At 38.1% G+C, this 14,924-nt stretch overlaps 2 protein-coding genes across 4 annotated transcripts in view; one reads left to right on the top strand and one right to left on the bottom strand.

Moving 5' to 3' along the window:
* Nucleotides 1–10,392, bottom strand: part of LOC111861215 (peroxisomal membrane protein PEX13) — a 21,381-nt gene extending 10,989 nt beyond the window's left edge. The window contains exons 1-3 of the mRNA XM_023845606.2: nt 10,083–10,392; nt 9,635–9,952; nt 3,034–3,281 (exon numbers count right to left, since the gene is read on the bottom strand). Of these exons, the coding sequence (XP_023701374.1) occupies nt 3,034–3,281; nt 9,635–9,952; nt 10,083–10,165 (649 nt within the window). The 5' untranslated portion in view covers nt 10,166–10,392. The remainder of the gene's footprint in view (nt 1–3,033; nt 3,282–9,634; nt 9,953–10,082) is intronic.
* A 139-nt stretch (nt 10,393–10,531) lies between these two features.
* Nucleotides 10,532–14,924, top strand: part of LOC111861216 (reticulon-4-interacting protein 1 homolog, mitochondrial) — a 60,740-nt gene continuing 56,347 nt past the window's right edge. For all 3 annotated transcript variants that reach the window (XM_023845607.2, XM_023845609.2, XM_023845608.2), the window contains exons 1-3: nt 10,532–10,631; nt 10,977–11,077; nt 13,893–14,130. In XM_023845607.2, coding sequence (XP_023701375.1) covers nt 11,030–11,077; nt 13,893–14,130 — 286 coding nt within the window. In that variant the 5' untranslated portion in view covers nt 10,532–10,631; nt 10,977–11,029. The remainder of the gene's footprint in view (nt 10,632–10,976; nt 11,078–13,892; nt 14,131–14,924) is intronic.

Here is a 14,924-nt window from a genome sequence, read left to right as displayed (position 1 = left end):
CCCCCCTGCGCCGCTAGGGCATTACAGGGCCCAGCCTATTACCCTTCTCTTGTCCCCTACTGGTGCACTGTTTCTCAGAGACAGCCAATGCAAACTGATGGGATGGACTATAAAACCCCTCATATTCTATATAATTCAGAATTTTTCTATATGTGCATTCCTGTTTGCTGCTTGCTTTATCCTGGTTTATTCTTTAGCATAGGCCAATGGTGAGTAATCCGGGCATAAGCCCAATTGCAGTAAATAATAAATATATATATTAGTAGTAGTACTAGTAGTAGTTGTGCCGGTCACGGTATCCGAGCGGTCTAAGGCATGTACTGTCTTCGCTCGCTTGGAAACCGGAATCGTGGGTTCAAATCCCACTCAGGGCATGGATATTTAGTTTGTGTGTGAGCGTTTTTCTGTGTTCGTGTACAGGTAGAGGCCTTGCGAAGAGCTGATCACCCACCCAAGGAGTCCTGCCGAATGTGTAAGATCTAGAAAAACCGAAGTGAACGGAGAAGTTCATGGAGGTCGGCCTAGGCCCACTGGGGCTGTAGTGCCAAGGAACAAGAAAGTAGTAGTAAACTGCAAAATGTGTAGAAGCGAGAAGAATATTTGTATAAATACATATCATACTAATCCCTTTTGCACAAGGGCCAATTCAGAAAAAATAAGAATGTTTATGGACCATATTTTAAATGATAACAGACACTCTTCCTTTATTCGTTTATTTAATTAAGCCCAATGAAAAGCAGAAAAAGACTGTCCCTAACAACTTTCCTGATGGGGGTGTCACTTTGAAGTTTTTGGATTTGGACAATGATATGCACTTGCATGGTGGCATAAAGTAACAATATGGTTAAGAAAGCCATTTCCTTCTTGCTTATTGTCAGACTTGCCAGAATGCATGTCACTTTGTTATCCTACATTAATGCATGCAAAATTCAGCATATGTCATGTTCAGGGTGGTACGGGTGACGAAAATGACGGGTTCTACTTCAGATGATTGGATTTATTAGAACTTTGGTTGGTTGCAAGTTCTCTTGATCATATTTAAATACAGTGCTGCTGTTGATTTACACACACTGGTCCTCTCCTGGTAACACAAAACGCAGGAACTAGTGCTTCAAATCACTCCAAATATTACACATGAATGAAGCCTTCTAATCACACTTTAAGTCTTCTATGAATTTCCCATGGCTATCTTCCACCAAGAACTCAGAACTCAGAACTCTGTTACTGTCACTGTCTTGGTTAAAGTTAAAGTTAAAGTCACATTGCAACTGACAGCCAGTCAGTCAGTAAGTCTCGGTGTTGAGCACCCTCCTGGGGCTCATGACCAGATATTTAATACTGTTTGACAGTTACGGTCTTGTTTTTTGTGGGCGCCCTCTCTGATGAGAGGACAGGTCTGTCTTTTGTATATGCTGCTGGTCCTTGCCAGCACAGTCTTTCTCAGGTCTGAGTCCCTTGGTACTCGAGACTATATATTACTGTCTCAAATCTGAGACTTCCCTTTTTGTTGCCTCCTACACCTTGTAGGGTCACGGTGGCGGTATTCGATCCCGCCGCCACTTGGTGGGCTCTCTCTGTCTCGGTCAAGGTCAAAGTCAAAGTCACATTGCGACTGACAGTCTGTCAGTCAGTAAGTCTTGGTTTCAAGCCCCATCTGGGGCTCATGACCAGATATTTATTACTGTTTGACAGTTACGGTCTTGATTTTGTGTGGCGCCCTCTCTGACGAGAGGACGAGTCTGTCTTTTGTATATGCTGCTGGCCCTTGCAAGCGCAGTTTTTCTTGGGTCCGAGTCCCTTGAGACTTGTGACCATATTTTACTGTCTCAGAATTGAGACTTCACTTTTCGTCGCCTCTTATGACTCGCAGGGTCAGGATGGAGGTATTGGACCCCGCCTCCACACAGGCAACTCTCCGCTCTCTGTCTCAGTTATTCCTGGAATCCTGCTACACAGCCATAGCACGGACCACACAGAAAAAACAGATCTATTGTTGAAACGCATTTACCGAACCATTGCATAGCAATGGTCACAGCACTGACCCCACAGAAAACAGTCTCTGTATTTAAATTTCTTTATTAAAATCTGTCACAACACAACAAAATTGTTGATGTTTAACAGGATAAATGCTACCCTCTCTACTGTTGCATAATGTACTGTTTTTACGAAGCTGCTGCCTGGCAATGCATTGCTCAAATCCATTACAATTCACACTCTTCCCAACAACATAAGACATCATAAACAATAGCATGAACCACATCATATGATATACCCAACTCTAATGCCATCAGTCTTAATGTTGTGCATGTCTGCTGAATTACTTCTTCAACGTGGTGTTGGCTTTTGTCATGGTGCTTCGCCTCCCAATGATTCCATCAGCAATGCAGTGAGAACTGAGTTATGTCACTAAAGAATAATGCTTTCCATTCAGTAACAATGAAATATTGGGGGCACGCGGTAGCATAGTTGGTTGAGGCACCATGCTACAAGCCGATAGGTCATGGAATCGAATCCTGATGGATTTTTTTCAATTTACCTAATCCTTCCAACTGCACTATGGCCCTGGGGTCGACACATCCTCTAACAGAAATGAGTACCAGGAATATTCTTGGAATGTTCTTGGGAGTAATGGGCAGCCGGCATGTATGGCTGACAAACTTACTGCCATCTATGAGCTGATCATCTAGAAAATGTGTGAACCTCAACATCTCACAACCCTATGGGCCTCCACGGCCTGTTATAGGAATACCTTTACTTTTCTTTTTAACAGTGAAATACTGAATTAAATACATGACCGCATAAACACCTAAAATTGTTTCTTCTCCTCCTGAAGAGTGATGTTATGGACTTGACACTCTTTCCCATAACACCAAAGAAGGTCCAAGGCTATGAGCAATCTCTAAAGTTTAGATTAATGGGAAAAGAGTAATATTTTAAATTAAAATATTAAGGCCATAGATAATACTGCTGTGGCATCTGCAACTTGTCCAGTAATGATGCTATTAATTTGTCAAAATGTATGTACAGACTTACCTATTAAATACAGCAACTTTTTATATAACCACTGGATGATTCGCAACACAGCAAATGTTGAATAGAACTGTCCAAACATAGTCCTCAATCGACCAAAGTTCTCTGCAACACCTAGTACTGCACGAAATGAACTGTAGACTGCATTAAATGTTGATTCCAGCATGAAGCTAACAGATCCAAATGCATGGACAACTGATTCGATCGACTGGAATGCTGGACGAGAACTTTCTTCAACTAACTGAATAAACCTGAAAATACACCTCAAATGTTAGTCAATGTGCTACTGGATATGCAAGAACAGTTGAGGAGAACAACTTTAAAATGCAGTGATCATGGATGGGGGTCTTTCTAAAGAGACATACATATGTGCATATGTAGCTTCCCCTGGTAGAAACATCATCATAGAGCAGTGATCAAGACTGCTTACTCAGTACAATGACGTCTGCTTTTAATGAAAAAATTTCACAAGACTGTTAGTGTCATGACATTCAATGTGAATTCTGAGTGATTTTTGAGTGCAGGAAAGCCCCAAACAGGTCTGCAATAGATAGATTAATTACAAAAGTCTGAAATCAGCAGAATGTGATCAGCAATAAGAAGGGTGTGGTAGGCAAGAAGAATGCTGACACAACACTAGAGAACATTCACCGAGTTGAGCAGGCACTAATGCAGTCCCAATAAATCTGTAAAACATCTTTCTCAACAACTCAGATTTGGTGCATCTTTATCATATAGGATAATCTGCAATGTGAAACTTCTGTACAAAACTCAAATGCAACAAACCCTCTGTGAGACATACAAAATGGCAGGAAAGTTGGCTTGTGTGAAGATGTTTCTGGAGGACAATCCACAGTACCCCAAAGCATTTGGTTTAGTGATCAGGCCCATTATCATTTTAATGGCTATGTGAATACGCAGAAGAAGTGCATGTGGGCCGGTAACCACTGGCACAAATGGTGACAATGTTACATGCAGAAAATGCATGGCATAATGTGCTCTGTCAACTAGTGGTATAATTAGGCCTATTTTTGTTTGACAATATTATGAAGGCTGATCACTATCTCCATGTTCTCCAAGAATTTCTTCCACTCCTCCATGGAAACATATTATCAACAGGATGGTACTGTGACTGTAGTGTCAGATGTGTTCAATGAGAGTTCTGATGACAGAGTGTTGTCCAATCATTTTCCTGAATGGTTTGGATATGGGTGTTCCCAGCCACCATACTCTCCTGATCTCAACCCATGTGATTAATTCTCTTGGGACTTTCTGACTGATACAGTTCACCATAGCAACATGCAGACAACTGAAGAACTGAAATAAGAAATTTCAGCACTAGTGACCAGTGTCAGTGAAGAAACTCTGCCTGCAGTTGTGTGAAATTTTCTATACCAGCTGCGAATGGTCATGGATGCTGATAGTGCACATATTCAAATATGTTTAAATGATTATCACTCTCCCAAGACTGCCAAACTCAGACACAAAATACAGTGATGTTTGGTACATGGTCTGGAAATTAGAAGATATTAAAACCTGACTGCCTTTCCAGAAAGACCCAGAGTTAAAGCCTCCTTTGCACGCCCCCACATAACATCAAACTTTGTCTCATAAATTGTGGCAGATCTTATGGTCTACTTATACTTACTGAACCCAATATAAACCAGAAGTAAACTGAACTACCCAAACCTAACCCCACATTTAGTTCAGTTTCTGGTAGTTTAGTTTAGTTTATTGTAAAAGTCCATCGATCCAATCTAGGCTACAAATACAGACAAAGCAACTAAAATACACATGCTATGAAAAAAGCATAGGTCAGATCAAACAATAAACCAAACTGTTTATCTTCCTACTTTAACATTAAACATAACAACATCTTAAATGTAATATTGTAAAAAATCATCATACCAAAAGGTAGATGATAACATATTTATGCCAAAATAAATCACCTATGATACATAAAATCTTAAAAATTCACATTAAAATTAGTAAATACTATTAAAAAATCATTCAGTGAATAAAATGAATTCAATAGAATGTAATTTTTAGAGTATTTTTAAATTGATTCTTATTATCAGACAATTGTTTTATGCAAGGAGGTAAGTGACTAAATGCCTTTATACCCATATAGTAAACACCATTTTTATAGACAGACAACCTTGGCTGTGAAGGGTAAAAATTATTTTTACCTCTGGTGTTGATATATATAGCTCTGAATTTCTTTTAAATAAGGAGATATTATCAATTACAAAAATTAGTAATGAAAATATATACTGAGAATAAAACGATAATATATCTAGTTTCTTAAACAACTCCCTACAGGAATCCATATTTCTGGAATTTGTAATAATTCTTATGGCCTTTTTTTTTTTTTGTAGTTTAAATATAGAGGGTTATTCAAAAAGAATGAACCAATTTCATGATGCATGCTTCAGTTCTCAAGCATCATCATGGAATGAGTCAGTGACCATTTGAAAGAGGCGTTATCTAAGTTGTGAATGGCTGCCACAGGGGCACTNGGAGGAACAAGTGGCGAGAATCCGTGCTGCGTTTGAGAGGAGCCCGCAGAAGTCAACAAATCGAGCTAGCCGTGAGCTTGCGATCCCTCAATCCACTGTCTGGCGTGTGCTAACAGTACGTCTACATTTGAAACCATACAGACTGCAGCTCGTTCAGGCACTTACCAATGACAACAAAAGGAAGCAGATGGAATTTTGCAATTCGATGCTGGAGATGATGGAAGACAAAACCTTCATTTCACGTTTGATTTTTAGTGATGAAGCGACTTTTCACTTGAGCGGCACAGTCAATCGTCACAATGTGCGTATTTGGGGAACAGAGCACCCACATGAAACAGTTGAGCACGAAAGAGATTCCCCTAAGGTGAATGTCTTCTGTGCTGCGTCTCAGGACAAGGTTTATGGTCCCTTTTTCTTTGACAAACCTATCTCCATATGATCCAAAACTGGCTCTTCACTTCACTGCAAGCAGATTCGCATGACTTCATTTTTCAACAAGATGGAGCACCACCCCATTGTCACCTGATGGTCCAAGCTTTTTTAAATGAAAAAGTGCCCCAGCGATGAATTGGTCGGAAGGGGGCCCAAGACCTTGCTCTTTGAACTTGGCCTTCGAGATCCCCAGACCTCACCGTGTGTGATTTCTTCTTGTGGGGATATGTAAAAGATCACGTTTATGTTCCACCGCTACCCACTAACCTCGATGACCTTAAACATCGAATAACAACAGTGATTAACTCAGTGCATCATGATATGCTTATACGCGCCTGGGAGGAATTCTCTTATCGCATTGATGTTGCCCGTGCTGCAGGTGGTGGCCACACTGAACACTTGTAAGACAGGAAATAAAATTTGATTGTGAGTAGAATACTTGTGACTTTCCTTTAATAAAATACTGCATAATAAAATTGGTTCATTCTTTTTGAATAACCCTGTATTGATACTATAGGTGAATTTCTCCAGAAGATTATACCATATGAAACAACTGCATAAAAATAAGAATAGTAAATCATCCTTAGTGATTCATGGGACACAAAGGGTCTTAATGGTTTGTGAGGATTGATCACTAAACAGGTTTGACTGTCTTGATTGCTTTCTTCAGTCAGAACATTTCTCTTGAATCACTTTTTTTTTTGGGGGGGGGGGGGCACAAATTAAGCCCATGGGCTACCACTTGTTGACAAGCTTTAAAACACACAACTTTATGGAAACCTGTTCTTATAGACAGTTATGTGTAAACCTCTGAATGCACTTTCTTTAAGTTCTGATTTTTTGTGAAGACTTCAGCTAGGAAAACTTCCTGCAAAACGGCATATGTCACTGCAAGAGTAATGTATTTAGAGCACATAAAACCTTTAATCTCTACCATTATACTGTCACACGTTACTGAGTAGACATGTGGTTTGGTTTGACTATTTAATTTACTAAAAACTTATGACTCATAACTACAAATGACTGTAACACACTATATAAATCACTGTGGTGGACCCTGTTATCACAAAAGAGGCTCTGATGATCGGACATTGGTGGGATAACCACACTAATGTGAGGGCATATGAAATGCTACCCTCAATAGCATGAACACAGGTGCTAGAGGGCACTGCCTACATCTTGGATGGCAGCCCCATCAGGGCACTCGGAAGCAGGGGGTTAATGACCCACTCTTCTTAAACCAACTCATTATAGAAATAGAACGAAGCAACAGCCGGTCGGCTTGTTTTATGACTACTTTTGGCCCGAACAGGAAAATGATGATTGGTTTTTGGAACATCCATACCTTACTGGAAGTGGCAAAACACCACCAAGCTATAAAACAGATATACTGGGAATGAGCAAAGTTAGGTGGAATGAGTTAAGAGAAATGAAAACTCCAAGCAATATGCTATTTTTATATTCAGGAAGACAGAATGCTGAAGATGAACACAGGCAAGGAGTTGGCCTTCTCTGAAATAAAAGAATGGCAGTATGTTTGTTAGACTGGAAGCCAGTAACAGAAAGGATAATAAGAGCATGTTTTCAAAGCCATGCCTACAGCGTTACTACAATACAATATTATGCCCGTACTGAAGCAGCAGAAATTGAGATAAAACAAAGCGTCTATGCACAACTGCAAGAGGTTTATAATAAAACCACAAAAAAAGACAATGCTATATTTATGGGAAACAAGTGAGGAATGATTAAAGATCTAATAGCCAGTGGCGTGCTGTGCATGGAAGCAACGGAAGCATTGCTTCCGTAGGTAAGAAATGAAAAGAAAAGAAGTCATATATAAATAATTCAATTTGAATAATAAGGATTTGAATACTGTCATTTAGCATGCGTTCCTGCTCAAGGCCACATGCCTCCTCCTCCTTTCCCTTGCTTGGTGGGACAGACCAAGTTTCCTTCGTTAAACTCCGTAAGAATTCGTCGCACACGAAGCGGGCAAGGAAGCAACTTTCAGTTTGCTGGCTAATGCCTGTGATATGAAAGCGAAGGCCTGTGTTCAATGGTTATGTGAAAATTAACTGTTTATGTATGATTTCAGTCTTGTTGGGTGTTATAGGTAACCTTAAATTTTATTAAAATATTGTAAGTGTATATTTAGATGGCATAAGATCGTATTTGTGATCGTATTTTGACGCATCAGAAAGAAGCTATCTGCGTTTAAGGGAAGCAAATCTCTTACTGCGGTACAATGGCAGGGGCATGATTAGACTACATGCACAGGCCACAGCTAAAATGAATGCTCACAGACAATGCGACTGCGACTGTGCAATCGAAAGCCTTTTAAAATGGAGGTTTAATAGCAGGGACTTTTCTGAAAATAAAATAATTATAGAAAGAGGACAACCGACATGAGAAGTGCCAGAACTTAAAGCACAAACCAAATTATGTGTGAGGAAATTTAATTTGGAACAGTATTCTAAAACAGAGTGGCTATCTGGTTGCCATAGTATAGAAAAATTGTTTTGTTGCCCATGCCTATTGTTTCTCGAGGAAAAAAATGTATGGAACAAGACTGGGTTTGGTGATATCAACAACCTTTATAGAGCATTGAAACGACATGAGAACTCTCAGACTCACATTATTTCAACAGTGCAACTTGTTATGTTCATGAAATCTCGAATTGACTGTCAACTTGACAATCAAAAGCGCCTGTTGATACTACTACATAGAGAAATAATGAAACACTTGACTGATATCATCTGCCATTTAGGAAAGCGGCAATTTGGCCTCCGTGGTCATGACGAAAGCGTGCATTCTATCAACTGAGGTAATTATGTGGAATCAGTTCACTTGTTGAGGAAATATGATCATAAACTCAATGTTCACCTTGAGAACAGTACAGTATTTATAGGTTTATCGAACAGAATACAAAATGATCTTATTGATTCAATAAGTGACGTAAATTTTGGTGAGTTGATTGCTATCAGTTCGTTTATTAGATACCACTGCTTCCCTTACCAAAAATAGTACCGCACACCACTGCTAATAGCATAACAGGCTTTGCTTAATTTAACCATTAGTCCATCAATATGATGCTTCCATGACAAAGAGCTATCAACAGTAATACCTAAAAACCAAGTATTTGTATTGTCAATTATATATTTATTATTATAACTGATATCTAATTGAACTGTTTGGCTGTTAGTGGTTCTAAATTGTATATATGAGTTTTGTTATAATTTAATGACAACAAATTGATATTAAACCATTCATTCAACTGTCTGAAAGAGGAAATAATATCCTTCTTAAAATTTACTAAATCAGGATTACTAACAATAATGCTGGTATCATCAGCAAACATGACTGGCTTAGAGTTATAATTAACTACTTTAGGTAGGTCATTTATGTACAAAAGAAAAAGCATTGGTAAAATACCCAAGCTTGTGTAAATTCTGAAAACCCTTGTTCACTTGACTTCACTAGTACAACTAAAATGTCTTAATAGCGAAAGTAATCTCAAAGCATTTTGGCACGTAAACAATATAGGTAAGTAAACACTCAATGCATTGTAAATATATACCTAATGTAATGTGAAAAGAAAATGCATTAGGAACACATTTGCTATTTATCATGCCATTTAGTTCAAACTGATATACCTGCTTTCAGGATCATTTCCTGTCAAATTATATCCAAAACGATTCATCCCATAACTTCCATATGAAGCATAGCCTCCATAAGTATTCCCATATGAACCAAACCCTGAATAACCACCATAACTGGGTCCATAATTCCCATATGATGCATATGGTGAATACTGTGTGGCATTTGGGATATAGTTCTGTCCGAGTATCGGCCTGTGTGGGCGAGGAGGTGGGGCTGGCACTGTTCGAACTCTTCTCACATTCAGTGGTGGGCCGGAATGAACTGTTTGAACAGTTGGAATTGGTGCCGAACTTTGTAACCTACTGGAATCCCTGCAAAGGAGTGACAGACTTCTTAAAATGTACTAAATATCACGAAGCGCTGCAAACCTAAATTGATCACAATTCATTTGTAATAAATTGACTGGATATGGACTCATATTTTAATAAAAAATGAACTTACGTGACATTTTCCAAGCCTGGAGTAGCTGGTAAAGCACAAGAATTTACACCTGCCACTTCCCAAGGTTTCACTGGAGCCGTCATTTTAAAGCGCCTTACTACGCTACGCTCATTAGCATTTCTTTCTATGGTCAAGGTACAAGGATTCAAACATACCGTAAAAACACATGAATAAGCATAATTATTCTAGGCAAACATCCATTCGAACTTAAAAATCGAACGTGCTACACTCTGTTATAACACACTGTGAAAACCACGGGTAGGTAATGAACAGAATGAAACCAATAACCGCAGATGAAAGATGTGTTAACAGTTTCCTGGCAACTCAGTAGTATAGTCGGGCAAATATTTGTCGTGACGTCACTTTGGCGTTACTGGTGCCATCTTTACGCAGGTAAGTAACTAGGTGGCGAGGATGCAGAGCGAAAAGCGAAGGAGTGAGAGGGAAATAGATCGAATTAGTTGTAACCGTTGTAACCGTTTTAACGGTTTTAACGGTGAAGTTTGTGGGGGGCGTAACGGCCGAAGGAAAGAAAGCAAGGAGCTGAAAGTAGGTTCTGTTTTCGTCTGCTAGTGAACAAACGGATCGTGTATTTAACGTGATACTTAGGGCCCCCGTAGGGTTTGATAAAATATTGAATGAATAGTTGATTGTAAAGAAGTGAAATGTAGTGACTGTGTTCTTTAAATATTTACTTATACTGCGTTTCAGGTCTAGTGCATGTGCAGTTGAGAATAAGCGGAATAAATTATTAGTGAAATGGACAAAGTACCTTGACCCTTGAGTCTTGGAACATCAACAGCCTCAAAATTTTACAGCGACTACTTGTCATGTCATAAAAATATTAATGAGCCTAATGTACCTACTGTCTCCGAATTTAATTTTCTGTTTCAGGTTATGTTATTGTAGAATGAAGTGCTAGTAGGAAGTTGGTGCACAGAATAGGAATGGATGAAGTTTTATTTCATGTAACTCAAAGTTTAGAAGCATTACAGGTACAGGAATAATTTATAAAATTCTATTTAGAATATATATACGTTATTGTACCACTATCTCTGTAAGAACACTTCACTGTTAGAAAATGCGAGACCAGAATTAATGAAAAGTTAATATTGTTGTGATTTAACAAAAATCTCGACCACAGTAGGCCAGATTACACAGCAGTATACATTTATTTGTGTTCATCTGAGCCCATCTTCAGAATGACTTCACAATATGGTGATCACATATTCTTTTATGAATTTTGACCTTATGTAATTACTAACTGAAGTTCCCAAACCTGACAATGAATGTTGGTTTTACTTACAATTAACCAGTGCAGACACTAAAGCATTCAAGCCCTCCAGGTAACTGGTCACTTTATTGTAAATTTATCTTATCTTTTTAACCAGTGAAACAGGTAATATATTCTGCCAGTTTAATTTTCTGTCCCCTTAAGTTGTTGTAATTCTTTGGAGCACCTTTGCCAATTAGTAACCACGCTGGCATAGAACAGGTGAGAGGTTAGCTTATTTAAGCTTAACTGGGTGCATGTTGCTTATAATGTTATGTTAACCTAGTTTAGTGCATATTCAGTACATTTATTAGTTCTAATAAATATATAATGTAGCACCATATTGGTATTATAATGTTTATTCAGTTGCTAGGTATGCAAGAACACTGGTGCAGTTATAGTCATTTATAAAGGAATGAACTAGTTCTACAGTTTTGTGTAACTTAAAGAGATTTACTAAAGGTAGGGGAGCAGCTTGTGATCTAATAGTTTTCCCACTAGAAAAACATCTGTTCTGTGCTACTTACATGATGTCCTGTATATAAATATTAAACTATAAACTAAAGCTAGCATAAGCTGGCATCATCTGGAAACTTCATGAAGTAAAGTAAAATAAACTGTTCGTTCTATGTAGGCATTACTGAATAACATGAGAATTTTACATTTTAACCCTCACACAAGATGTAGCAAGAGAGGAGTGCAAAAGAAACAGTAGATCAGTAACTGATTCTAGAGCTGGTTCTTGCTGATTTAAGGATATATGTGTTATAATTGTGAAGGAAATGTGCTACAGAGAAAGAAGAAGGTAATGAAACATCTTAGATATACAGAGAATAATTTTAATGTGTGGACCGAGTCCACAGCTCTGAGCTTCACAGTGACTGGTGTGCTGCTTGTCATTAGGCACATATGAATTTTGCTGATGAATCATGATTAATAATTTATTTACTTCCATTAACTGTTACACAAGTACAATTTGACAAGTAAGTTTAAACCATCTAAAATACTACAACTCAACAACTCTTAAAAATGTACAAAATGATACACAAGACTAAGAACGATACAGTCATCTTAGGATCACCATTCCCCTCTGAGGCTAGCAACCCTGAATGACAACACCCAGAATCCAGTATAAAGCAACTATACATTTATACCATCTATACACATCCACATCACATCAAAGCCATCCCACGCCACCAAACTACCATCCATCATTGTTACTAAGAACTCCTTCAAAGAATAAAAACAGTTCTGTAATAAATAGCTTTAATTAATTTTTAAAAATTTTAAAATTTTCTATTCTTTTTAATTCAGGGGGAAAGCTGTTATGTATTTTGATTCCCATGTTAGTTACATTTATTTTGCAATGAACAATGTTGCATATTTGTAAATATAAATCCTGTTTTCCTTTAGTGTTGTACTTATGAATGTCAGAATAATGAGTTGTTTAGATCTTGTTACTTTTTAAAACACATAAGATCTTATATCTTATAATTTTATGCTGCTGGTTTTCAAGGGCTTGTGAAATGATGGGACAAGTTCCTCAATGTACAGGGAGATTATGTTGAGAAATAAAAGCATTTTTCATATCATTTCAAGGATCTGTCTAAACAGTGTTATTTTCTTCCTCTTCTTTCCATTTCCTCTATCTTCAAAGTCTACTTCTTTCCCTTCTGGATTTGTATTGTAGGGCATAGATCCATTCCTGGGTAATAGCTGCGAAACAAGCCAGTGATAGGGCAGCAGATTCTTAATAAATAGGGTTACGCAAACCGTTGCTGGGTGATGCAGACACATTCCCGCAGAAACGGTTAGCATGTGAGAATGAACAGTGTTGTGTATGTGGTCCATGTCAAGGAGTTATGCGGAAGACAGGTGGGGCAGCCAAATCAGCTCTGTACAGAAGTCTGTGAGGAATAGAGGCAATTGGAAAGAAGTTGCCATTCAGAGAGGACTTGATCATGTAAAGCTGAGAATCTGCACTGTTAGAACAGTGAACAGAGAACAGAGAACAGCTGGTGAAGACACAGCAGTCTGGAAAAGACTTAGCAGGTGCTATAGTGACCGTGAATTGTGGAGATTAGTGATTACACTGTAATTGCTTGTAGTTCTGAGTCTTGTGTATAAGTGGTCAATAAACCCATATCCAATCCAAAATCCTGTTGACAGTCACTATATACTATATGACAGAATTTTACAAATTTATTTTCTTTGAGACCTATCAAAGGTTATTCTTTTAGCAAATTATTTCCAGTGTCCTCTATGGTTGTACAAAACGTATTATCAAAAAGGTTATAATGTCATTAATTTTTATAATTGAAGACATTATAATCTGCCCCTTGCCTTGTAAAGTGTGTTTCTTCAGCTGATATAAATCTAATCTAATTATCAGTCCATGCTTTTTCTGCTGTATGACATAGCAGGTGCTTTAAAAATTCAACTTCTCGTATGTCTTGACACTGACAATGATCAGAAAATGTGGTTAATGATACAATTCTGACATTCAGATAAATTTAATTTGTATCATTTTTTCTTAGGTTCACCTACATTCAGGGGCACAGTATGGCCACCATTTGCTCCATAACTATTCCGAGCAAGTGCATACATATGCAGTGGAGATATGGTCTGGACCCAGATGTGCACAAATTCAAGAGAACATCCAACATGCATGGCAATGGCTGCTGAAATGCAGTCAAGAGTTGAGGAGAATTTCACTTGATGTATTGAATCTGCAGCAATTGTATGGTCAGCTTATGCGATTCTTGGGGGCTGAAAGTAAGTGTTATGTTGTGTAAAATTAGCTGATTGTATATTCTTTATTGACCTTCAAGGCTGAAAGAATTGTCTGATCTTGAATAGTAGCCAGATATTGTCACAGAAACTAAAGGGTGCTAGTGAATTTTCACATGATGATTCTGAATATTCCAGAATGTGACAGGACAGTATTATTTTTAAAAGATATTTATTTTAAGGTTTCTTTATTTAAAATGATAAACATTTATAAATGTAATTCCATTCATATTCCTGTTGCTCCCTCTGAAGCATAGGCCATCCATGAAACACTTTGTTTCACTTCAGTTTCTTAACCTTGTAGACAGTAAGACTCCTTAGATGGGGAATCAATTCCATCGCAAGGCCGCTACTTACACAGGACAAAGCAAACAGAAAACAAATGTAGGCAAACATCCATGCCTCAAGTGGGATTCGAACCCACGACACCATTGTTCAAGCAGGCAAAGACAGTTTGTGCCCTAGATCACACGACCACTGTGATGGGCTATAAATGTAATTGATGGCTTTCAATTCCATTAATATTTGATCATATTCCAGGGTCTGCATGGAAATGTGAGCTCACATTTCTTGTGTGTACTTGTTTGAGCATTTACACTATGTGAGTGTACTTTTTAATGCAAATAGTTGGCCTGGATGTATATGGACTGTCCACATAATGTGTTTTGGAATAGTCTTTTGACAAGAGTGTTTAATAAAACTACAGGTAGGTGCTTTGAAAAACTAAATTCCTGCTTTGGAATCAAAAGACCACTCACACACACACACACACACACACA

The sequence above is a fragment of the Cryptotermes secundus genome, unplaced genomic scaffold, assembly GCF_002891405.2.
Source record: "Cryptotermes secundus unplaced genomic scaffold, Csec_1.0 scaffold1799, whole genome shotgun sequence".
Taxonomy (NCBI): Eukaryota; Metazoa; Arthropoda; class Insecta; order Blattodea; family Kalotermitidae; genus Cryptotermes; species Cryptotermes secundus.
The sequence above is the reverse complement of the archived record's forward strand: the minus strand, read 5'-3'. Positions and strand labels throughout refer to the sequence as shown.